Here is a 23650-nt window from a genome sequence, read left to right on the forward strand (position 1 = left end):
CTGCACCTATCAGCCCTGACTAGAAAGACTTGGAGTCTGCTCTGGGCTTTCCCTGGCTCTTCTGCTCGGCCAAGGTCTCTCAGTGTCTTCTCTACTTTGCATCAGGGTCGAGGTGTCTTGAGAGAGGCTGTGGGTAAGTCAGTTCTTCTGTCTGTATCACAGGGAATGGTACCTCTAGTCATAAAAGTCATACAAAACAGAAACTAGGCATTCTCCCTGCTTAAACACTTCCGGTCATCTCAACAAAGATGTTCTCCTTTTTTGTCCTTTAGGATGTTAGTGTAGGTATCAAGTGTCACCACCGCCTAGAGGCCTTCCCTGATCACCTTTTTTTCATTTAAATTATCCTTTGCCATCTGCTCAAAGCTTCCAGTCGTTTTTCCTTTCTTCCACTTTTTGGCTGTTGTAAATATAAACTGGTTGTTTGTTTTTAAGTCCCATAACAGGGGACTCCATCTGTTTTCCTCACCCCTGAATCCCTAGTGCCTAGAATGCATGCCTGCACACAGTTGGCATTTGTGTTTGTGAATGAAGAACAAACCCAAAGCTCGCTCCTCTGAGTCAAATTCCAGCTAAGTCTTTATTCAGATCTATCCTTCTGCCCTCAGCCCTCTGGCTGGAGCCAAGGTGCAGACATCCTATATGTATCTGGTCCAGATTTGGAGCTCGATGTCCCAAGTGCCTCACCAGCCAAGGGTTAGGAGCCTTCCTGGTACCCCCACCTTTGTCCCTGGCTCCTATTGCTGAACCCAGGATGTCAGGTTCAGCAATCTCCCTGGCTTAAGCCCTTCTCCGGCCAGCGCGTCACCTCACAAACAGACATCACTCAGCTGCCTGGCTTGTTGCCCTGCACGACCCCATCTGCTAGTGTCCTTGGGCATGTCAGCTCAGCCTGGTTTTCTCCCAAATGAATGGACCAGGCTACCAGCTCAGGGAGGCCTCCTGTCTGCATATCACGTTCTGGGGAGACGCTGTACCCAAACTGGACAGTCACAGAGTATACCCTATCACCACCCCGATACTACAGGATGAATCAGTATAACTTACACAGCCTTCAATTGTCTTGTGATAGTACAATTATATTGCATTTGTGTGTGTGTATGTGTGTTTAGAGTTAATTTGTTACCTGTAAATTATATTGCATTTGTGTGTGTGTATGTGTGTTTAGAGTTAATTTGTTACCTGTAAATTTCAAAGCTATCGTTTTTTTGGTAACCTTATTTCAACCTTCATGTTTCAATTTCCTCTGGAGCATTGTGAGTGAGAGAGAGTGAGCACACAAATGTAATAGTGGGGACAACTGTTGACAGCAGTGTACTTTTTGAAATAAACTAAATGCCCATTAACAGAGGGCTGTCTAGATAAATTAAGATACGATAGATTACTATTGTGCTCGAAACACTGGAAATGTAAGGTAACTCGTAACTGTATGTGCACGAAGCATGTGCACAGAGCACCCTTGGGAGGATAGGAGGGACATTGTGGACACTGGCTGCCTCCAGGGAGGGGCGCTGGATGTCTGGGGACAGGTGGGGCTAGGCTCTTCACAAGGCAGGCTTGGACACGCTTCTGAAGTTTGAACCATGGTAATACTTTACCTGTTCAATACCAATTTAAATTAAAAGCTGAAGGTGATTGAGAGTATATGACAGTAGGTGGTATTGCCCCATCTGCCCGCTTCAGCCCAAGCAGCCCCAGATGTGCCTCTGCAGCCTCCCTCTGTGTGCCCAGGTGGGAGTGCCAGGCAGCTGTGTGTGTGTGTGTGTGTGTGTGTGTGTGTGTGTGTGACTCTGGGGAGGCGGGGAAGGGAGATGTTTCACACAAGGACTGGGGCCTGCTGGCACCTCCTCTGGGCTCAGTCGGGGAGCTGGGGCTGTAGGAAAGTTGAGAGAGGCCACCTCTGCTATGGCACCTTCTTCAAGGCCTGTTATGGGGTGAATTGTGCCCTTCCAATTCATGTTTTTGAATATTTGACATCCTAACTTCTAACACCTCAGAATGTGACCTCTTTTGGAAATGAGGTGGTTGTAGATGTAACGAAGATGAGGTCCCTGTAGTGGTGTGGCTCCCTAATTCAGTGACTCGGGTCCTTAATGAAAAGGACAAATTTGGCACACACACGTACAGACAGAACAACACGTGAAGATGAAGGCAGAGACTGAGGGTCTACAAGACAAGGAACATCAAAGATTGCCAGCAAACTGACAGAAGTCAGGAGAGAGGCCGGGAACAGATTCTCCCTCGTGGCCCTCAGACGGGACCAACCTTTGATTCTGAACCCAACACTTTGATCATGGACTCCCAGACCCTAAACCATGAAACAATAAATCTCTGTTGTTAAAGACACCCCCTGTCTGTAGTAGTATTTTGTTCTAGCAACTTTAGGTCATGAATCCATGGGGTTTGAGGGAACCTGGCAAACAGTGATTTCTGCCTCATACTTTATTTAGCATCCCCTGACCCGTCGATTAAGTTGAGACCTCACTGTCCCAGGCTGCCTTTGCTCTTTGAGAGAGCCCGTGCCTGCTGAGTACTTACTGTTGTATGTTATGTTCTTGGAGACTGTAGTAGGCAGGACTTTGGACATCCTGGCAGAGGAACAAGGGCTTGCTGCAAAACTTGACCTTGGCTAAAGGAAGTTCCAACCTGGGGAGTGACACAGTGCTTAAGCCTGATGGTTTCCAGGCCCACAGTCTCCCTTCCCCTTGGTGGCTGAGAACAGCCGGCATTTAGTGAGGGTTCACCATGTGGCCACAGCAGCAGCTCCCTGCCGCTCCTCTCACACCCCATCTTCTCTCCCCTTCCTGACTTAGTTCTAGCTTTCCTGCCTACTCTGCCTGTGGCCAGAACACAGCAAACACGGTCTGCCTCAGGGCCTTTGCTGCCTCCTCAGTCAAAACGTGTTCTGCCATTCTCAGCTCCCACTCTCTCCAGAGCATAGCTCAAAGATCACCCCTACAGAGCAGCTTTTCCTCATCACGTCACCTAAAGTGGGTTCTTAACCCCCGCTCCCATATGACCTCACTATTTTTTTTCTCTGCAATTACCCACTGTCTGATTATTGCTTTAAAACATCGGTTTATTGCCTACGAACGGGTCTTTTCTAATTTGAAGCCCATGAGCTTAATCAAAAATGCCTGGCACCTCCTTAACATTTAATGTCTTTTTATTTTTGCAAAGGGGGAAAAAGGAGAGATTTGGAGAGTTGTCCAAAGTCACACAGCAAGGAAGGGTGGAAGCTAGGATTCCAGCTCAGGATTCCTGGACTCCAAAGCTTGCGAGCTTCCAGCCACATTCCTGCTACGCTGCCATAGACACGGTTCCGGGTCCCAGTGAGGCGCGGGTTAGGGCCTGGCTCCCCAACCCCACTGGGCGGGGCTTGAGGTCGGACTTGGGACAGAGGAATGACTAGAATGAGTGACAAAGCAAGTATAGTGGCCAGAGAGGAAGGGCAGGGAGCCTGGCAAAGGGGCCTTGTGCTTCGGTCCGGAGCGCACCTTCATCCCGCACCCCACACCAGCACAGCCCCGCGCGCTCCCCCAGCACCCCGCCCCCAGCCTCTGCCCCGCTGCCTCCCGCCCCGCCCCCGCTGCCCAGCACAGCCCCGCGCTCCCCAGCACCCCGCCCCCAGCCTCTGCCCCGCCGCCCCCGCCCCCGCCCCGCGCTCCCCCAGCACCCCGCCCCCGCCCCCGCTGCCCAGCACAGCCCCGCGCTCCCCCAGCACCCCGCCCCCAGCCTCCACCCCTGCCCCCGCCCCCGCTGCCCAGCACAGCCCCATGCGCTCCCCCAGCACCCCGTCCCCTGCCCCTGCCCCGCCACCCCTGCCCCCGATGCCCAGCACAGCCCCACGCGCTCCCCCAGCACCCCGTCCCCTGCCCCTGCCCCCGCCCCCGCTGCCCAGCACAGCCCCACGCGCTCCCCCAGCACCCCGTCCCCTGCCCCTGCCCCCGCCCCCGCTGCCCAGCACAGCCCCACGCGCTCCCCCAGCACCCCGTCCCCTGCCCCTGCCCCCGCCCCGCTGCCCAGCACAGCCCCGCGCGCTCCCCCAGCACCCCACACCCAGCCTCTGCCCCGCCACCCCTGCCCCCGCCCCCGCCCCCGCTGCCCAGCACAGCCGCGCGCTCCCCCAGCACCCCGCCCCCAGCCTCTGCCCCGCACCCCCGCCCCCGCTGCCCAGCACAGCCCCGCGCGCTCCCCCAGCACCCCTCCCCCAGCCTCTGCCCTGCCGCCCCCGCCCCCGCTGCCCAGCACAGCCGCGCGCTCCCCCAGCACCCCGCCCCCAGCCTCTGCCCCGCACCCCCGCCCCCGCTGCCCAGCACAGCCCCGCGCGCTCCCCCAGCACCCCTCCCCCAGCCTCTGCCCCGCACCCCCGCCCCCGCTGCCCAACACAGCCCTGCGCACCCACGCTTGCTCCCAAGCTTCTGTGCTGGGGTTCCAGACTCACCTCACTTGGCCCTTTGGTTTACGTCGTCATGGCAACCATTCTCCTGCCTGCTGGGGCTGTGACATCACAAAAGCCTCCGAGGCCGGCCACTTTGGAATGGGGCCTGTGGGCCTAAGGGTGGGGTGTGTGGCAAGATGAGTCCCTCCACTTCAATTCTAGGGGCCGCCAGGACGGGATCTAGTGATCAGAGATCACCTTCCTCTGCCCTTCATGGTCATTCATTATGGGTTTTTTTGTTTTGTTTTGTTTTTTGTGTGACAGGGACAGGGACAGAGAGAGACACAGATAAGGACAAACAGGCAGGAAGGGAGCAGATGAGAAGCATCAGTTTTTCGTTGCGGCTCCTTAGTCTCCTTAGTTCATTGATTCTTTTGCATATGTGCCTTATGGGGGGGGGGCTACAGCAGAGCCAGTGACCCCTTGCTAAAGCCAGCGACCTTGGGCTTCAAGCCAGCGACCATGGGGTCATGTCTATGATCCCACGCTCAAGCCAGGGGCCCTGGGCTCAAGCTGGTGACACCCGGCTCAAGCCTGAGACCTCAGGGTTTTGAACCTGGGTCCTCTGGGTCCCAGTTTGATTCTCTATTCACTGCACCACCACCTGGTCAAGTTCCCCCCAGCTCTTTTTCACAAGGCAGGCTTGGACACTTCTGAATTTTGAACCATTGTAATACTTTACCTGTTCAAAACCAAATTAAATTAAAAGCTAGAGGCGATTGAGAGTACGTGACAGTAGGTGATATTTCCCTGCCTGCCTGCCTCAGCCAAGCAGCCCCAGATGTGCCTCTGCAGCCTCCCTCTGTGCCCCTGGGTGGGAGTGCCAGGCAACTGTGTGTGTGTGTGTGTGTGTGTGTGTGTGTGTGTGAGAGACTCTGGAGAGGTGTGGAAGGAGATGTTTCATACAAGGACTGGGGCCTGCTGGCACCTCCTCTGGGCTCAGTCCGGGAGCTGGGGCTGTAGGAAAGCTGAGAGAGGCCACCTCCACTATGGCACCTTCTTCAAGGCCTGTTATGGGGTTCTTCATTGTTAGTCATTGATTCAAATTGCGCCATCGGCCGCACATGGTCCTTTCTGCAGAAGTGTAGTCCTGGGAACTGTAGCTTCAGAAATACTGGGAACTCGTTGGAAAAGCAAATGCTCTGCTTCTGCAGTAGAAGCTCTGGGGTGCAGCGGTCAGTCTGAGCTGTAGCAAGCCCTCCTGGTATTCGCATGCGAGACAAAGAATGAAGACACAGAGTAAAAGTTTTACCAATAAACGGAGGGGAACAGATGAGGTGATAGAGCTGGGATCCAGTTTCTATCATCCAGATTCATCAACTGCTGTGGCTACAGGCTCTTTCCTTCCCCAAGACTGTGGGCCCACAGAGCAGCCAGAGATCCCTCTTTGAGTTCCGATCATGGCTGCCAGATTTTTTCGTGTATTTAGGGGATTTATGGACAGACAAAGGCTGTTTTGAGTTAGGAATAGTCAAGGCTCTTCTTTCTCAAGAGCAGTCTGCAGGTGGTAACGTGGTGACGGTGAGAATGCTAGCAGCTCCTAGCTCTGCCCAAGGCCGGTGTAGTGGGTGGGAAACCAGTCTCACTGCAGGATCTCTGGTAGAGCTCAGGGTGGGAGTGTGGAGGAACTCCGGAGGTGGAAGGAGCAGGATTGCTGGAATCACCACTGGAGGACACAGTCCCACCTGCAGTGACAGCATTCCCCTGGAATTATGCACAATGGGCTGTGTACAGGGAGGAAATAGGTTGTGTTCCCGTGTGTGTGTGTGGGTGCAGATGGGTATGGGGGAGTGTTTGTTAAAGCAGCCAGCATTAAATATCCTAAACAGGCAAGCGGCTCCCCTAACCTCCAGGATAGAGACTCCTTACATTGTCCCTCAATGTCCTAAGCGATCTAGCCGCGCCTGTTTCTGTGGCCTTGCAGCCCTACTAACTGTCACACAGACCAGCAGAACAGGAAGTTGTGCACTGGAGTTAGGTCTCAGCAAGCACTCGCTAACTAGTGACTGAAGTAGAAAAGCAAACAGTTCTGAAATTATTTATCTCAAGCACCAAGAGTTTCAATAATGACTTCACCAGTTAACATTCCTACCAACAGTTCACCAGGGTTCCCCTATCTCTATATCCTCACTAATGTTTGTGATCCCTTGTCTTTGATGATAGCCATTCTGACAGGTATGAGGTATATCTCATCATGATTTTCAAATCAGGACTTCTCAGAGTGATATTGACCACGCCCACTGCTTTCTCTTTACCAACTACATGTAGCCATTAGCCTCTTAGAGCCATGATCTGCCATATGTGAGGGGAAGCTGACAAGTCCTGAAAGTGAGTCTGAAGCTCCAGCCTTTCCCTCTCTCAGGACCCTCTCCCCACCGCAGTGCCTTCACCTGCCCTTTGGTATTTTGGTCTGGCACACTTTTTTTTTGTCATGGTCATCAGACTGCTTTCCTGCTAACTCAGATGGGCGGATAATTTGATTGGCATCTGGAGAAAAGATGGGTGGCTTTGGCATCTACATTTAATACAGCACAAAAGAAAGTGTTATATAAAGTAATAAAGAAGGTCTTGGAGCCCGGAGGTGATTCCGTGGGCTTGAGTCATTAGCAAGGGCATCCTGGGGGTGGCGTCATCTGGCCTGGGTCAAAGCTTGCATAGGATCTGAACAGGCAGAGGGAGCCACGAGTAAGAAAGGTGGAGAGCACAGAAGACTGAGCCCGAGTCCAGGAAGCAAGAGCAGCCCCGTGAGGCTGGGGCGTAGGGTGTGTTGTGGCAAAGGCAGTGGTAGGATTGGACCGCATGTAGGGGCCCCAGGCAGTGTCCCCAGGTCACTGAGGACCAGAGTGTTGTTCCGTAGGCAAGGGTGGTGGTCTTTTCTCACTCCAGTGGAGCATAGAAAAGGCAAAGCCACTGCCAGCTTTGGTGTTTAGTTTGGTCTTGAGCTTTGTGGAGAGGATGGGTTGGAGAGAGACACTAGAAAGCCATTTCTAAGCAAACGATAATGTTGAACTGACACCGGATGGAGGTGGTTAAGATGGAGAGAGGCTGACAGAAGTGACATTTGAGAGACTGGCTGTAGGGTGAGGGGAGGGGAGTGGACGTAGGCAGCCTGAGTGCATTTGCTGAGATGGGGAGTGGGGGGAAGTGTGTGCTCAAGGCTCCTTTCCAGAGAGCAGCTGTGAGGGGAAGAGTGGCTTCGCTGGGGCCTTGCTTCACCAGGCCACCCCTAGCCAACGGGCACGGGACCTCCGTCCCCAGAGTGCACCAGCATGGAGTGTGGCTGGGGAAAGAATTACGTGGTTGTAGATGGGCTCTATGTGATTTAGGCTGTAGATGGGCTCCACGTGAAATGCCTGCGGGCCGTCCTTGGAGCAGGTGTGAAGATGCAGGGAAAGGGTGGTGTGAAGGTCACAGGCAAGCTCGCCATGAGGATGTCTGGAGGGGGAGGACAGGGCAGCCTGGGGGAAGAGGAGTCTCACAGGAGAAAGGGAAAGAAGCGACAGAGAAGTGGGAAGAAAGCCGGCAGCCTTGTTCTTTAGGAAAATCACAAATATAGAGAGTTTAAAGAAGAAAAGTGGATGCCAGGACAATTCAATGGGGAAAGAATGGTCTTTTCAGCATATGGTGCTGGCATAATTGGATAGCCACATGCAAAATAATGAAGTTGGGCTCCACCTCATATCATACACAAAAATTAACTCAAAGTGAATCATAGACCTAAATGCAAGAGCTAAAACTCGCTCTTTCAAAAAAAAAAAAATCCAGGAGTAAATCTTTGTGACCTTGATATATAAAAAGTAAATGACAAAAGGAAAAAAAATAGATTGGGCTTCCATAACAATTAAAAACTTTTGTCCTGTAACAATACCATTAAGAAAATGAAAAGAATGGGAAAATATATTTGCAAGGTATATATCTGATCAGGGATTTATATCTGGAATATATAATGAAGTCTTACAACTCAATAAAAAAGCAAATGATCTAATTACTTGGCAAAGACGTTGAGTAGATATTTTCTAAAGGAGATATATTCCAAGGGGCTTGTAAGCACATGAAAGATGCTCAACTTTACTAATCTTTAGGGAAATGCAAATCAAAACCACAATGAGGTATGACTTCAGACACACCAGAATAGCTATAATCAAAAAGTCAGGTAACTGGCTGATGAGGATGTGGAGAATTTGGAATCCTCATACAGAGCTGGTGAGAATGTAAAATGGTGCAATCACTTTGAAATCAGTTTGCAGCTCCTCAGAAAGTTAAACAGAGACACACCATATGATCCAGCAATTCCTCTCCTAGGTGTATATCCAAGAGAGATGAAAACATATGTCCACACAAAAACTTGTACACAAATATTCATAGCAACATTCTTTCTAGCAGCCAAGAAGTGGAAAAAATAGAAATTTTCATAAACTGCTGAGTGGATAAATAAAATATGGTATGCTCATGCAATATAATATTATTTGGCAATAAAAAATGAAGTGCTGATAAATATTATAACACAGACAAATTTTGAAAAAGTTATGCTAGATGAAAGAAGACGGTCACAAAAGACCCCACATCTTTGATTCTCATTTGCAATGTTCAGTAGACAAATTCATAGAGACAAAAAGTAGGTTAGTGCTTGCCAGGGACGGGAGGTGGGGTGGTGTTTGGGAAAAGTGGTAGTGATAGCGAAGGGGTATGTGGGTTTTTCTTTCAGGTGGTGAAAAAAAAATTTTTTTTTTTTTTTTTTTTCTGAAGTTGGAAATGGGAAGGCAGTCAGACAGACTCCCGCATGCGTGCGACCGGGATCCACCAGCATGCCCACCAGGGGGCGATGCTCTGCCCATCTGTGGCACCGCTCTGTTGTGACCAGAGCCATTCTAGCGCCTGAGGCAGAGGCCATGGAGCCATCCTCAGAGCCTGGGCAAACTTTGCTCCAGTGGAGCCTTGGCTGTGGGAGGGGAAGAGAGAGACAGAGAGGAAGGAGAGGGGGAGGGGTGGAGAAGCAGATGGGTGCTTCTCCTGTGTGCCCTGGCAGGGAATCGAACCCGGGACTCCTGCACGCCAGGCCGACGCTCTACCACTGAGCCAACCGGCCAGGGCTGAAAATTTCTAATATTAGATTATGATGATGGTTGCACAGCTCTGTGAGTTTACTAAATATACTTTAAATGGGTAAAATTTTTGGTATGTGATTTATATCTCAATAGATATGCTAAAAAGAAGAGATGCTCTCCAGTAGCTAAGAGATTGAAAAGTATTCATTGGATTTGTCAGATAGAAGACTACTGGCCGTTGGTGAGAGAAGTTTCAGGAAGCACTGGGGGTGGGGCAAGTGTGAATGGGTGATGAGAAAGAGAATTCATGAGGATTTGGGCCTAGGCCCTTTCTTGCTCTCTGAAGTCCCACCGACGCCCAGTGGGACAGGGAGACATGACCAACTTCTTCCCTGCAGCTCTGGTGGAGACTAGGTCATTAAAGCCAGACTGAAGGCCACAGCTCAGGAGCCAGATGGCAAGGCTGGCGGGGTTCCAATACAGTGTTACAACTTCATTATACCAAATAGAGATCAGCAGGGAAAAAATAATAAGCCATAATTCTACTGGCACTGTGCTCAGCCAGGAAGAGGGGTGAAGACTAGGCTATGCCTGAAGGCACGGAGGAAACAAAAGACAGAGAGAGAGGGAGAGAAAGAGAGAGAGAGGAGAAAGTAGAGGAGGAGGAGGAGGAAGAGGAGGAGGAGGAGGAGGAGTAGGAAGAGGAAGAGGAGGAGGAGGAGGAGGAGGAGGAGGAGGAAGAGAAAGAGGAGGAAGAGGAGGAGGAGGAAGAGGAGGAGGAGGAGGAAGAGGAAGAGAAGGAGGAGGAGGAGGAAGAGGAGGAGGAGGAGAAGGAGGAGGAAGAGGAGGAGGAGGAGGAGGAAGGAAGAGGAGGAGGAGGAGAAGGAGGAGGAAGAGGAGGAGGAGGAGGAGGAAGAGGAGGAGGAGGAGGAGGAGGAGGAGGAAGAGGAGGAGGAGGAAGGGGAGAAGGAGGAGGAGGAAGGGGAGAAGGAGGAGGAGGAGGAGGAGGAGGAGGAGGAAGAGGAGGAGGAGGAAGGGGAGAAGGAGGAGGAGGAAGGGGAGAAGGAGGAGGAGGAGGAGGAGGAGGGGGAAGGAGGGGGAGGAGGGGGAGAAGGAGGGGAAGGAGGGGGAGGAGGGGGAGGAGGAGGGGGAGGAGGGGGAGAAGGAGGGGGAGGGGGAGGAGGAGGAGGAGGAGGAGGAGGAAGAGGAGGAGGAAGAGGAGGAGGAGGAAGAGGAGGAGGAGGAGGAGGAGGAAGAGGAGGAGGAGGAGGAGGGGGAGCGGGAGGATGGGATGGGTGGGCCATGGTGTTGAGGAGGCCAGGGTGTGGGGGGTCCAGATATGCAGGAAAAGGACATTCATTCCATTGTGACAGGAGATTTGAGGTGGCAGGGTGTCATCTTCAAGATTGTTCCCCACAGGAGGGTGTCACTTAGCTTCAGGAGCCCAAGATGAGAAACTTCTCAACAATAGTTCCCTAACATGATTTAGGCTGCATTTTGATGCAAGAAACAGAAGTTGGCCCAGGCTGGTTGGCTCAGTGGTAGAATGGCCTGACATGTGGATGTCTTGGGTTCAATTCCTTGTCAGGGAACACAGGAGAAGTGACCATCTGCTCCTCCACCCGTCCCCCCTTCTCTTTCCCTCCCACAGTCATGGCTTGATTGGTTTGAGTACATTGGCCCCAGGCACTGAGAGTGGCTCTGGGGAGCCTCCGCCTCAGGAACTAAAAATAGCTTGGTTGTGAGCTTGGCCCCAGATGGACAGAGCATTGGCCCCAGATGGGGGTTGCTAGGTGGATCCTCAGTTGGGGTGCATGCAGGAGTCTTTATCTTCCCTCCTCTCACTTGGAAAAGAAGGAAAAAAAGAGAAAGAAACAGAAAGCTGAACAAGAAATGACTTAAATGATAAGGCAATATCACTTCCTAAAATGAGAAGCCCCCCAGAGCACTTATTGTCATATTTGCTTACCAAAAATATTTTTCCATTCATGCCTAATCCAGTGCAGGCATGGGGATGGGAACTCTCTGGGAGACCTTGCTTTGAGGCATTTGGTCCCAGGGACAAGTCAGGTGACTGGACTTCATCAGTTGTGTTAACAAGGAGAGGGGGTGATTCAAATAGATGATGGGCTGTTCCCCAGTGGCATCTGATGTGTCCACTTCAAGATATCCTTAGAGTGGGGCATCTGTGAGACCTTGAGGAGGGGCTGGGCTTTGCTCACTGTCACTCTGGCACCTGGCACTGAGGACCATGGCACAGGCTGCCCCACGGATGCACAGGAGGGCTCCATACATGCACGTACACCAAAATATTAGCTCTGTGTGTTAGAATTATGGGTTGTTATTTTTCCCCTGCTGATCTCTATTTGGTACAATGAAGTTGTAGACATGTATCAGTTCTGTAAAAAATAAAACAGCTTGAAAGTATAAAAAACTCTTTTGTGGCACAGCTAACTGGGGTGACATCTATGTCCTTCGAGGGGCTGACAGGCCTTGTGGGTTTGGCCTCTCTTCCTTTGGCTCCTTCACACCCTTTGCTCAGAGTCCACTTTGAGGTGGCTCTGGCCTTCCTCCTCCTGTTTGCCTGGTTCATCTCAGCCACTCTTTAAAGCTCAGCTTAGAAACTGTTTGCTCACTTAGCTGTGCTGGGCTGCCAAGTCTGGGCGGATACATCCTCATAGTGCTCCTTGAGCGTTACGGTCATTTCACAAAGGCCTCTCTGGGTGTGTCTCCTCTGCTACTCCACAGGTCCGTCCCATAAGGACCGGAAGTGTCCTGTGACCCCTTGATCCCAGTGCTTTGTGAGGGGCCTAACACACAGAAGATGTTCCATAGATATTTTGTAAAATGACTGGAAAGATGAATATTTACCCGAAAAGATGAAAATTCCAGTGGAATGGTGACCGGATGGGTGAATGAATGGAAAGAAAGTGGATGTAAGGCCAAGTCACAAGTGCTGGGAGGGTGTGTGGGCGTGCGATGTACGGGTGCACGGGTGTTCTGCATAGACGGTGTATGGTGTGCGGAGTGCAGGTGTGGAAAGAGTATATATACACGTGGGTGAATGGTGTCATGGGTGAATGGATGAGTATGCGCTGTCTGAATCGACCACAAGGTGTCGCCCTGGACCAGTTTGAGTACAGGGTTCTGGTCAATGCCCTTTCTGACCAAAATGAACTTTTTTAAAAAGGAACCTTTTGTCCCAGGCAGTGGTGAAAGGTTCCCGAGTGACGCAGGCTTGTAAACAAGTTGAAAATATGCTGCGCAGAGAGCCCACGTCAAAGCGACACCGCTCAAACAGCGCAGCCATGACCTTGGCGCTGCCAGTGTCCCGCTGCTCCTACCTCGTGGGCCCCGGGGGTGGGGTCGCGGGTGAGGATAGCACTCTCTGAGCACGGGGTCAGGAATCCTACTGGCTGCTCCTGTGCAGCTGCAGACGCGGACGCAGCCACCTTCCCTTGGCCACAGTGTCCTGCAGGGGGACTGCAAAGTCCCCTTCCTTGGGCTGAGGCGGAAAGCCGCAGGGAGAAGCTGGGGTTGGGTTAGGAGTGGGAGGCTCTCAAAGCCTAAGCAGTTCCTTTGGCCAAAGGCGCACAGTCCAAAATTCTAACCTGCCTTATTTCAAACATAATTTAGAAATCTACATCTTATCTCAAACTCCAACCCCGCCTGAACCCTTCCTAGCCTTCTCCATTCAATCCAAACTTATTCCAAATCTTGATTCAGACTCACCTTCTGAACCCTATCCTTCCCAAATACTAACCAAGCCAAGCCATCTTCACCCTTGCTCTGCTGAGCCTTTCAGTGCAAATGCCATTCCTAACCCCAAACCCCAGTCTTCCGACTCTAATCACAGCGCCTTTTAAACCAATAGCAATAAAACCTAGCCAACACCAATCTGAACGAACTCCACACCCAACCACGGATTCACAGACACTTCAAAATGCTGCTTAAAAAAAACAGGTAAGAGGCCCTGGCCGGTTGGCTCAGCGGTAGAGCGTCAGCCTGGCGTGCGGGGGACCCGGGTTCGATTCCCGGCCAGGGCACATAGGAGAAGCACCCATTTGCTTCTCCACCCCCACCCCCTCCTTTCTCTCTGTCTCTCTCTTCCCCTCCCGCAGCCAAGGCTCCATTGGAGCAAAGATGGCCCGGGCGCTGGGGATGGCTCCTTGGCCTCTGCCCCAGGCACTAGAGTGGCTCTGGTAGCGGCAGAGTGATGCTCCAGAGGGGCAGAGCATCGCACCCTGGTGGGCAGAGCGTCTTCCCTGGTGGGTGTGCCGGGTGGATCCCAGTCGGGCGCATGCGGGAGTCTGTCTGACTGTCTCTCCCCGTTTCCAGCTTCAGAAAAATACAAAAAAACAAACAAACAAACAAACAAAAAAAAACAAAACAGGTAAGAAATGCATGAATACTCCTTGGTATAAAAATCTCAATGATACAAATGAAGGTGATCAAACACAGATGTCCCCTTTACCAGCCACAGTGTCCTCCCCCACAGTCTCTTCAGTCCTCTCAGCTTTGTAGCTGGACTTGCGCCCTTCCACCAGAGGGCTCATCCTATCCATGCTTCCCTGCGACCTGCTTTCTAGACAATGCTGTTATGAAACTCTACTCAGGTGACCTTTGAGAGGCTGTGGCAATGGTCCAGGAGAAGGAGGACCATCATGGTGAAGCAGGAGGTAGCAGTGTATGTGGTGCAAAGTGGCCTAGTCCTAGATACACTGTGAACGACTTGCTGGGTGTCGGTCATGCGGCAGAGGAGCGTGCGAGGGCCTCAGGAATGATTCTGGCCTGAGCTCCTGGGAGGGGCCAGAGCACGTGGAGAGAGAACTCTGGGCCCTGGAAGTGCTCTCATTTCCTTCCAGGCCCCCAGAGCCTGCTCATCACTCAGCGGGAGTTCAACTCACCCATGCATTCCCGTACTGAGGACTCGGAGCTAGACTGTGTGTTTAGTCACTTATTCACTCAGCAAATGTTTATTCAGCTCCGACTATGTGCCAGGCATGTGGCAGGAGCTGAGGGTGTGACATGGTCTCTGTCTCCATGGGAACTATAGCCCAACAGGGGGGAGGGAGGTTATTCCAATGCAGGAAAGCAGCACAGTGAGCGAGAAAGGACAGGCCAGGAGGCCCTTCCCACACTACCGCTGGCCTCTCCCTGACTGGGGAAGACGTGGGAGGCGCCAAGGGGCAGTCCCTCCACTCACCACCTCCAGTCCAGTGCAGGCCTGGAGAGCACAGGATGAAAGGAAGAAGGTAGAGGTGTGTGCAAGTGACAGGGAATACGGGGCTGGAAACAGACAGAAGGGGAGAGGAGAGGGACCCCCGGGAGCTTACACAGAGGGAGGTCAGAGAGGCTTCTGCACAGAGATGTTTAAGGGAAGGGTCAAGGCTGAGATGGAGTGGGCATGATCAGGGTGAAGCTGGACCTAGGTGGGCATGAAGGCCCAGAGGTTGGGATGGCCTTGGCCACCTGGGGGGACTCCACCACAGTGTCAGCCAGCTTTTGCTCTCTAACAGATCACCCCAAAGTGAAGTGCTTAAAACAACGACCGTGAGCTGGGCCTGGCTGAGTGCACTGTGAGGCCGACAGGGAGGTGGGCCGGAGCTGGGGGCCCCGGGAGACCTGGGATGAGAGGGCTTGCCTGTGCGCCCCCAGAGCTAGCCTGAGCCTGTCTCCTGGCAGCTGAGCAGGGGAAGGAGAGGAAGCTGCAAGGGGAATGAGAGGAGCAGGGGTATGAGAGGGAGCTGCAAGGGGTATGAGAGGAAGCTGCAAGGGGTATGAGAGGAGCAGGGCTATGAGCCTGTCTCCTGGCAGCTGAGCAGGGGTATGAGAGGGAGCTGCAGGGGTATGAGAGGGAGCTGCAAGGGGTATGAGAGGAGCAGGGGTATGAGAGGAAGCTGCAAGGGGTATGAGAGGAGCAGGGGTATGAGCCTGTCTCCTGGCAGCTGAGCAGGGGTATGAGAGGGAGCTGCAAGGGGTATGAGAGGAGCAGGGGTAGGAGAGGAGCAGGGCTATGAGCCTGTCTCCTGGCAGCTGAGCAGGGGTATGAGAGGGAGCTGCAGGGGTATGAGAGGAGCAGGGGTATGAGAGGAAGCTGCAAGGGGTATGAGAGGAGCAGGGGTAGGAGAGGAGCAGGGCTATGAGCCTGTCTCCTGGCAGCTGAGCAGGGGTATGAGAGGGAGCTGCAGGGGTATGAGAGGAGCAGGGGTAGGAGAGGAAGCTGCAAGGGGTATGAGAGGAGCAGGGGTATGAGCCTGTCTCCTGGCAGCTGAGCAGGGGTATGAGAGGGAGCTGCAAGGGGTATGAGAGGAGCAGGGGTATGAGAGGAAGCTGCAAGGGGTATGAGAGGAGCAGGGGTATGAGCCTGTCTCCTGGCAGCTGAGCAGGGGTATGAGAGGGAGCTGCAGGGGTATGAGAGGAGCAGGGGTATGAGAGGGAGCTGCAGGGGTATGAGAGGAGCAGGGGTAGGAGAGGGAGCTGCAAGGGGAATGAGAGGAGCAGGGGTATGAGAGGGAGCTGCAAGGGGTATGAGAGGAGCAGGGGTAGGAGAGGAAGCTGCAAGGGGAATGAGAGGAGCAGGGGTATGAGAGGGAGCTGCAAGGGGTATGAGAGGAGCAGGGGTATGAGAGGAAGCTGCAAGGGGTATGAGAGGAGCAGGGGTATGAGCCTGTCTCCTGGCAGCTGAGCAGGGGTATGAGAGGAAGCTGCAAGGGGTATGAGAGGAGCAGGGGTATGAGAGGGAGCTGCAGGGGTATGAGAGGAGCAGGGGTAGGAGAGGGAGCTGCAAGGGGAATGAGAGGAGCAGGGGTATGAGAGGGAGCTGCAGGGGTATGAGAGGAGCAGGGGTATGAGAGGAAGCTGCAAGGGGTATGAGAGGAGCAGGGGTATGAGCCTGTCTCCTGGCAGCTGAGCAGGGGTATGAGAGGAAGCTGCAAGGCCAGGTGAGCCCCAGGCTCAGAGCAGCACAGTGTCACTGGTGCTACTTTCTGTGGACCAAGGTGAGTCACAGGCCAACCCAGACTCAAGTCATTCGGCAGTCTCCACATTCGGACAGGAAGATGATGGCCGTGGCCAATGGGCTGGAGCTGAGAGTTAGGAGGGGTGTGGATTGGAGTCTTCACATAGCTCTAAATCAGCGGTTCTCAACCTGTGGGTCGCGACCCCAGCGGGGTCGCCTAAAGCCATCGGAAAATACATAATGCATATCAGGTATTTACATTCCGAATCATAACTCTAGCAAATTACAGTTATGAAGTAGCCACCAAAATTATTTTTTGGTTTGGGGTCACTGCAATATGAGGAACTGTATTGCAGGGTCACGGCATTAGAAAGGTTGAGAACCACTGCTCTAAGAGCAAGGGGAAACTGCTTAAGTGGGAAAGACTTAACCTAGTTAAACATTTCCACGAACCAGGTGGATTGAGTGGACAGGAGTAGGTGTGGGAGGAGCTGCTGCTCTGTCCAAGGATGAGAGGATGGTGACTTGGATCAAGTCCCAGGGACTTTCTCAGAAAGAGAATCTGCTGGACTAGGTGAGAAGAAGGAGAGTTGGGGCTGACTTCTCAGGTTTTGGACCCTGAGAGTTCCCTGCCTAGATAAGTAGGAGCCTGCCCCCAGGCCTGACTTCTCAAGGGGGGCTGTGCCCTGGGTGTGTGTCCCCAGGCAAGGAGGCAAGAGGCGCTGTTTGCAGGGGCAGACATTGGTGTGTACGGAGCTTGGACTTGACCCTGGGTGTCAGGCACAGTTGAGCGAGGCCCCACAGCTCTGCATGGAGCTGGGTGCGGAGAGAGCAGGTGCTCTGGGTCTCACAAGTGTTAAGGGTGAGCCTGACGGGGAAGAAGGGACCCGTGATTGAGGTTTGCCTGTGTCTGGGAGTAACCCACATGGCGACAGCAGACAAGTGGCTGAGTGCAAAAAATGGGGGACTCAGGGACAGATCCAAGCAGAAGATAGAAGTCTGGAAGTCACTGGCAAAGCGATGGAATACAAGCCGTAAACACTGATGAAGTTACCTGGAAAAGCCCCGTCCCGGGGCATGATGCAGTATCAGCGCAGGAGAGGTGGCTGAACCAGTGATTCAACTGCACGAGGGAAAGAAATCCTGCTCTTCGAGTGGCTATGTTACTGGAAACAGAAGTAACTATCAGAAAGTGGCTGATTTCATTACTTATTGAGATTTTTAGAAAGGCCTTCAAATCCATAACACATAAGCATGGAAGATCAAAGCTGAGCCGTCATACTGGAATAATGACTACACCTGTGGAAGTGAGAGATGAACTTGACAAGCATCGGGAATGAACAAGAGACTGGTCGACAGTGGAACCTAGGCTACCCGGCCACGTCTGACACAGGTTCTTCTTCAGGGCAAGAGAAATGGTTGCACCTGACCAGACAGTGGTGCAATAAATAGAGCATCGGATGGGGACGCGGAGGACCCAGGTTCGAAACCACAAGGTTGCCGACTTGAGTGCGCGCTCTTGAGTGCGGGGTTGCTGGCTTGAGCCAAGGCCGCTGGCTTGAAGCCCAAGGTCACTGGCTTGAGCAAGGAAGGGGTCATTCGCCCTGCTGTAGCCCCCCAGTCAAGGCACATATGAGAAAGCAATCAATGAACAACCAAGGTGCTGCAACCAAGAATTGATACTTCCCATCTCTCTCCCTTCCTGTCTGTCTGTTCCTATCTGTCCCTCTCTCTGACTCTGTCTCTGTAAAAAAAAAAAAAAAAAGAAGAAAGAAAAAAAGAAAGAAAAAGAATAAAAAAGAAATGGTTGCAATTTAGACCCCAAGGTCTCAGAGCAGGTAAAATTAGAAACAAAAGAAGCCAGTATGTATTAGAATATACCCAGCAATGATCTAAGTAAAATAAGCATGAAAACTCGGTGCCAACATACAGCTGAGCATTTTTCTGTATTTCAAAATAAATCACCAAACCCCCAAAAGTTTCTGGCAGAAATAGACATTACTTTCAAAGACTTGAGTTCCAGATTTATGCTCAAGAAAGAGCCTCAGAGAGACGGAAAGCCTCGGGGGTGGGGAAGAAGAGACAGAAGGTTTTCACCACCAGCTGAGTGAGCTGCTCAGGTGTATAGCTGTGGGCACCCCGGAGCTGGCATTTTGCTTCTGTTTTACAACAAGAAAACTGAGGCCTCGAGAAGTCACCTATATCAAGGACGCACCGCTGGCGAGCCTCTGAGCTGGGTTTGTCTGTCCAGGGCGTCATTCCCAGCATCAGCCTGGTCAGTAATCTCTTAGGGACCCTTAAAGCAGGCCCAGCTCCATCATCAGGCATCTCCCTGGTGACCATTACTTCGGGCCCTTCCTGCCAGAGGCTGATCCCAAGTCCTGTTGACCAGGCTCCTCCTGCCTGTGGTCGCACCGCTCCCAGCCCTACCCACTCAGCGGGGCAATCTCTGCGATCTCTATGGATGTCAGTGCGGCACCCTCTAATGTCTGCGGTGCTTGAGCCTCTGCAGCGCCCTGACAGGGGCTGCTGCCCAGCCCCCACTTCCCACAAGATGAGAAGGATGTTTGGGGAGCGCAAGGGGCTTGCTGGCCTTCCTCTTCCAGATGAGGGGGAGAAGGTTGCCTGGCAGTCAGACCAGAGCCTGGCCTTTGTTTCTCTGCTGACCCCTCTGTCTAGTGAGGGCCCAGAGTTCTTTCTATTTTCTTTAGAAACATCTTCTTCCCTGGGCTCTGGCTTCAGACAACCTGGGTTCAGTTTGGGCTCTGCCACCTTTGAGCTGTGTCGCTTAGCATGAGTTACTTCACCTCTCTGTGCCTCAGCATCCTTCTCTAGACAACAAGGGCCATAATAAGAATACCTTCTCTATGTCGGCCTGGCATGCAGAAGTCCTGGGTTCGATTCCCGGCCAGGGCACACAGGAGAAGCACCCATCTGCTTCTCCACCCCTCCCCCTCTCCTTCCTCTCTGTCTCTCTCTTCCCCTCCCGCAGCCGAGGCTCCATTGGAGCAAAGTTGGCCCAGTGCTGAGGATGGCTCTGTGGCCTCTGCCTCAGGCGCTAGAATGGCTCTGGTTGCAACAGAGTGACGCCCCAGATGGGCAGAGCATCGCCCCCTGGTGGGCGTGCCAGGTGGATCTCGGTCAGGCACATATGGGAGTCTGTCTGACTGCCTCCCCATTTCCAGCTTCAGAAAAAAAAAAAAAAAAAAAAAAAAAAAAGAAAGAAAGAATACCTGCTCTAGAGGGCTGCGTGACATTAAATAAGCGGGTCACATGGCAAAGCACTCGGAACAGAGCCTGGCTGAGGCCAAGCTCTTGGTTTCACTGAGGGTCTCGGTACAGAGTCACCCGGCAGCTGCCGCTCTGCCTCAGACACCGTGCCCAGATTGCTGACAGAGCCTTCCACGGGTCTCCTGGCTTCCGCCTCCCCACCCTGATCCTGTCCTCTGACCCTCCCTGTGCTGCTGCAGTGGTCTGTCCTGACACCTTGCTTTCTCAACTGCACCAGACTAGCTGTGTCGGGACCTTCCACCGCCCGTTGCCTCTTCCATTCACCCTCGAGAGGTTGTCACCTTCTCAGTGAGGCCTGCTCTTCGTCTGCTGCCTGGGACTCCTGAGTGCCATGACCTTCGCCAGTTCTCGTTTCTCAACCGTGTGTCTCCCTCCTGACCTCCCCACCATTCACTGTTCGAACTTGTCCGTTTGTCCTCCATCTTCCACTGATGGACTCTAAGCCCTCAAGAGCAGAGAGAGGTCTTTGCTTCAGTATTCTCTGCCGGGACCCGAATGCCTAAACGGTCCTTAGCACACAGCAGTGACTCTGAGTGATGCTGACTAAACTGTGGATTTCATAATCAGCTGGGTGCTTCCCGACAATGCAGATTCCTGGGCCCCCAAATCAGCATCTCCGGAGGCGGGGCTCCAGATCTTGTGTTGGTCACCTCCCCGCCCCACCCCCCCAGCTGGGTTTGACGCAGGCGGCGCACGTTGGAGACTCACTGCGTGGAAGCGGGAGTCCTGCACCACAGACCCCAAGCTGACTGACTGCTGCGTGTCCCAGCCCCCAGACCACAGACCACATCTGATTCCTGGGTCCCCAGCTGCGTAAGCCCCTGAATCTTCCTGGCCTCTTGAACAGTGGCAATATGCCCAGTGCTGTAAGAGAAGCATTTGCTTTGGCCAGAGTCATGGATAAAAGTCCCAGACAGGACCGGGATCAGAGGAGGGCCCGTTTTCAGGTGGCTGAAGAGCCCGGAGCCTTGAGAAGGGCGGAGGGCCGGAGGCTGGGGTGGGGCGGGGGCGCTGTTCAGGGAGATGCACAGAACTGGGTAGGCCCAGAGAATGGGGGTGAGCCTGGCCACGGAGGAGGCCTCCAGTCACCCCAAGCAGAGAGGGGAGCTGGCGGGGGTGATACAGTGCACCCCTCCCACTGCCCTGCAAGAGGGACTGGGGCTGAGGCAGGGCTACAGGTATGCTGAGCACTGCTAGGCAAAGGGACTGAGAGTCAGCTACTCAGCTCTGTGATCCTCACATCCAATCCAGCTTTAAGAATGCAAATACTCTTGAACTAAGGAGCCCCTCTGTCCACGTTCCCCCCGCCCCCAGACAGAGTATGCTACAGACATGCTGTCCTGGTGAGCAGAGGGGTCACAGGGCTCGCTGCCCTGGCGGCAGCGGGGTGGGGGGCGCTCTGGGGGGGGGGAGGGGCGCTCTCCGGGAGGGCATGGATGACATGCGCAAGAGAGCTGCTTGCAGAATCGGGGTAGGTCTCCAGTACCTATATGGCCGCTCAGAAAAACGAAGTGTGGGTGTGCGTGTTAGAATCCATTTTGTGTTGTCAGAATGACACTTTATTTTGCTTAGCATATCCGTGGACATGGCTGCAGGGAACGGGTGCTGCGGAAAGCGGTGCCCAGTAAGTGGGACACTGGTCCTTCATTCAACACCCTTTCCTACCATTTGGCTTATTCATTATGTGCACGAATTACATAGAAGAGCCTGCTACACTGAAAACAAACCCGTGCGGTCACTGCTCCAGCAGTGAGCCTGTGGGCAGTGTGCTCACCGCAGAGCCCTCTCCTTCTTCCCGCCCCAGGGGGGTCTGTCCGCATGGGGCTGCTGCGCACCGTGCGGTCTGTTTTGAACTGGGGAGAGCTTAATCCTGAGAGTCCCTGGAAAGTAGGGTGTGTGAGAACATGGCTGTTCTGGACCACGGTGGGCCCAGGACCATGGATCTGGGCTGATCAGGGTAGCAAAAAGCTTTGCACGTGGCTAGAAGCAAGTCCTCCCCCCCTGACCTGCTGACCTCCACTGCACTACCTGCACTGGCCCCTTGGCAGACTGTGCTCTGGACACACTGGCCTTCTCTTAGTCTATCTCACCTCAGGGCCTTTGCACGTGCCTAGTTGTCAGCCAGGAATGCTCTCTGTGACTCTTGGCCTAGCTAGGCCCTATCATTCTTCGGGCCTCCACTCAAATGTCCTTCTGAAAGATGCCTGTCTTGACATTTCAGCCTAATTATGCCTCCTGCTTCTCTTTCTTATTCTCTGATTTTCTTCAATCATATTACAAGTAAGTTCCCTTCCTAACAGTTATCTATATAAATGTCAAGGAGCAGGGACTGTGCTGGTTTTGCTTGCTGCTCTCTGCCCAGAACCCAGAACAGAGCCTTGGTAGGACTTGACGCCCTTCCTCGGTCGTGGCTCCAGAGCCCAAGGAGCCAGACAGGTCCTCTCAAGCCTCTGATTTACTCTGACTTCACCAACGGTGTGCCTCCCTATCTACTGCTCCTCCCTCCCTCTGACTGTCCCGTGGAGACAGCCCTGGGGACTGTGCCTGCACACTCAGGCCGTGCAAGCGGCTTTGAGGTCCTACTAGGTGGTCCTGGACAGGCCATTCTCCGTCCCGGACTTCAGGGCCCTTATCACTAAAACAGAGACAAAAACAGGCAAAGATGATGCATTGAGCCTGAGGAGGGAAGAACCAGAGAAGGGGAGAGTTTGCACAGGTCCCGAGAGAGGGGACCGAACAGCCTGGGAAGCTGACCATGTGGAACGCAATATGCAGGTGGAGAGGAGAAGCGAGGACACTTGAAATGCATGACTCTCCATTCTCCCGTCTGTCACCCAGTGAAGGAAGTGCAGCTCTGAGAGGCAGGTTTCACAGAACAGTCCTCACCTCGCCATCTCTTATGAACTCTGATAGTTTCTTTCCTTTTCATTTCAATTTTATTCTTTTCTTTGACTTTTGTTTTTAATGATGCTGATTGCACTTTATTAAATGGATTCCGGGACCCACAACTGGGTTACAACTTGCAGTTGGCAATGGCGATAAAGAGATCTCGCAAACGACTGTCAAGAAAGCGCATCAGCCAGGCCCGCCTGTGCCCCAGCCCCACATCCCTTCCCTGAGCATGTTGGGGTGGAGGAGGCAATGAGTGTCACCTGTCTTTCTACGTACTGCTGGCTTGGGCTGGTCCTCCACCCCGATGCCACCCCAAGCTGAGCTCTGCCTCTGTTTTCTGCTTTTGTAATCAGAATATTCCAACATAATCCCAAATGACACACCTGAGAGGTGACATAGCCAGTACGCCCTGGCACAGATGGACCAGCTAGGAAAATATGCAGCTTTGTGTTAGGAGCCCTGCCCCACCCCCACAAGGGCCTCTCCTCCCAGCCACTCCGCTGCTCTGGGCCCGGATCTGGAGCCTAGGAATGGAAGAGGCACCTCACACTGCCAGCTCCGCTTCCTTGTTCTGACCAGCGGGGGCCTGCACCCTTCCACTGTGTAGGTATTTTGAATGTTCTCCCTGCTGGACCAGAGCTTGGTACCAGGCCTGGGTCCCTCGGAACCTGGTATCTCTGCTCCACCCAGTCTGGTCTCTCTCTTCACCATAGTTATGCATCTTGGTTTGTTTGTTTGTTTGTTTTTTTCTTTCAAAGAGCCACCATGGAGGAAACAAAACCTTTTCCTCACCCACATCCAAGCCACTGGCTAGTTCCCAGCTTCTGCCATCCATATGATCAAGGTCACTCACATCTCCCCTTGCCACACTCTTCTCTGCTCTCTGCTGTGTCCTGGAGGCCCCTTGGGTCTCACCCTGGGTGTCTGGTTTGGTCTGACAGGTAGGAGGCCCTGGCAGGCAGGCAATGGGGGTGGCAGCAGAGAGAGGTCAGGGGTTCCCCTACTCCTGCCAAGCTTCTG

At 53.2% G+C, this 23650-nt stretch overlaps 1 protein-coding gene across 1 annotated transcript in view; it reads right to left on the bottom strand.

The window, feature by feature from the left end:
• CFAP100 (cilia and flagella associated protein 100) overlaps positions 1-4512 on the bottom strand; it is a 51494-nt gene extending 46982 nt beyond the window's left edge. The window contains exons 1-2 of the mRNA XM_066352725.1: positions 4445-4512; positions 2539-2646 (exon numbers count right to left, since the gene is read on the bottom strand). Coding sequence (XP_066208822.1) covers positions 2539-2587 — 49 coding nt within the window. The 5' untranslated portion in view covers positions 2588-2646; positions 4445-4512. The remainder of the gene's footprint in view (positions 1-2538; positions 2647-4444) is intronic.
• Positions 4513-23650: the final 19138 nt, after the last annotated feature.

The sequence above is a fragment of the Saccopteryx leptura genome, chromosome 11 (genome assembly GCF_036850995.1).
Source record: "Saccopteryx leptura isolate mSacLep1 chromosome 11, mSacLep1_pri_phased_curated, whole genome shotgun sequence".
Classification (NCBI taxonomy): Eukaryota; Metazoa; Chordata; class Mammalia; order Chiroptera; family Emballonuridae; genus Saccopteryx; species Saccopteryx leptura.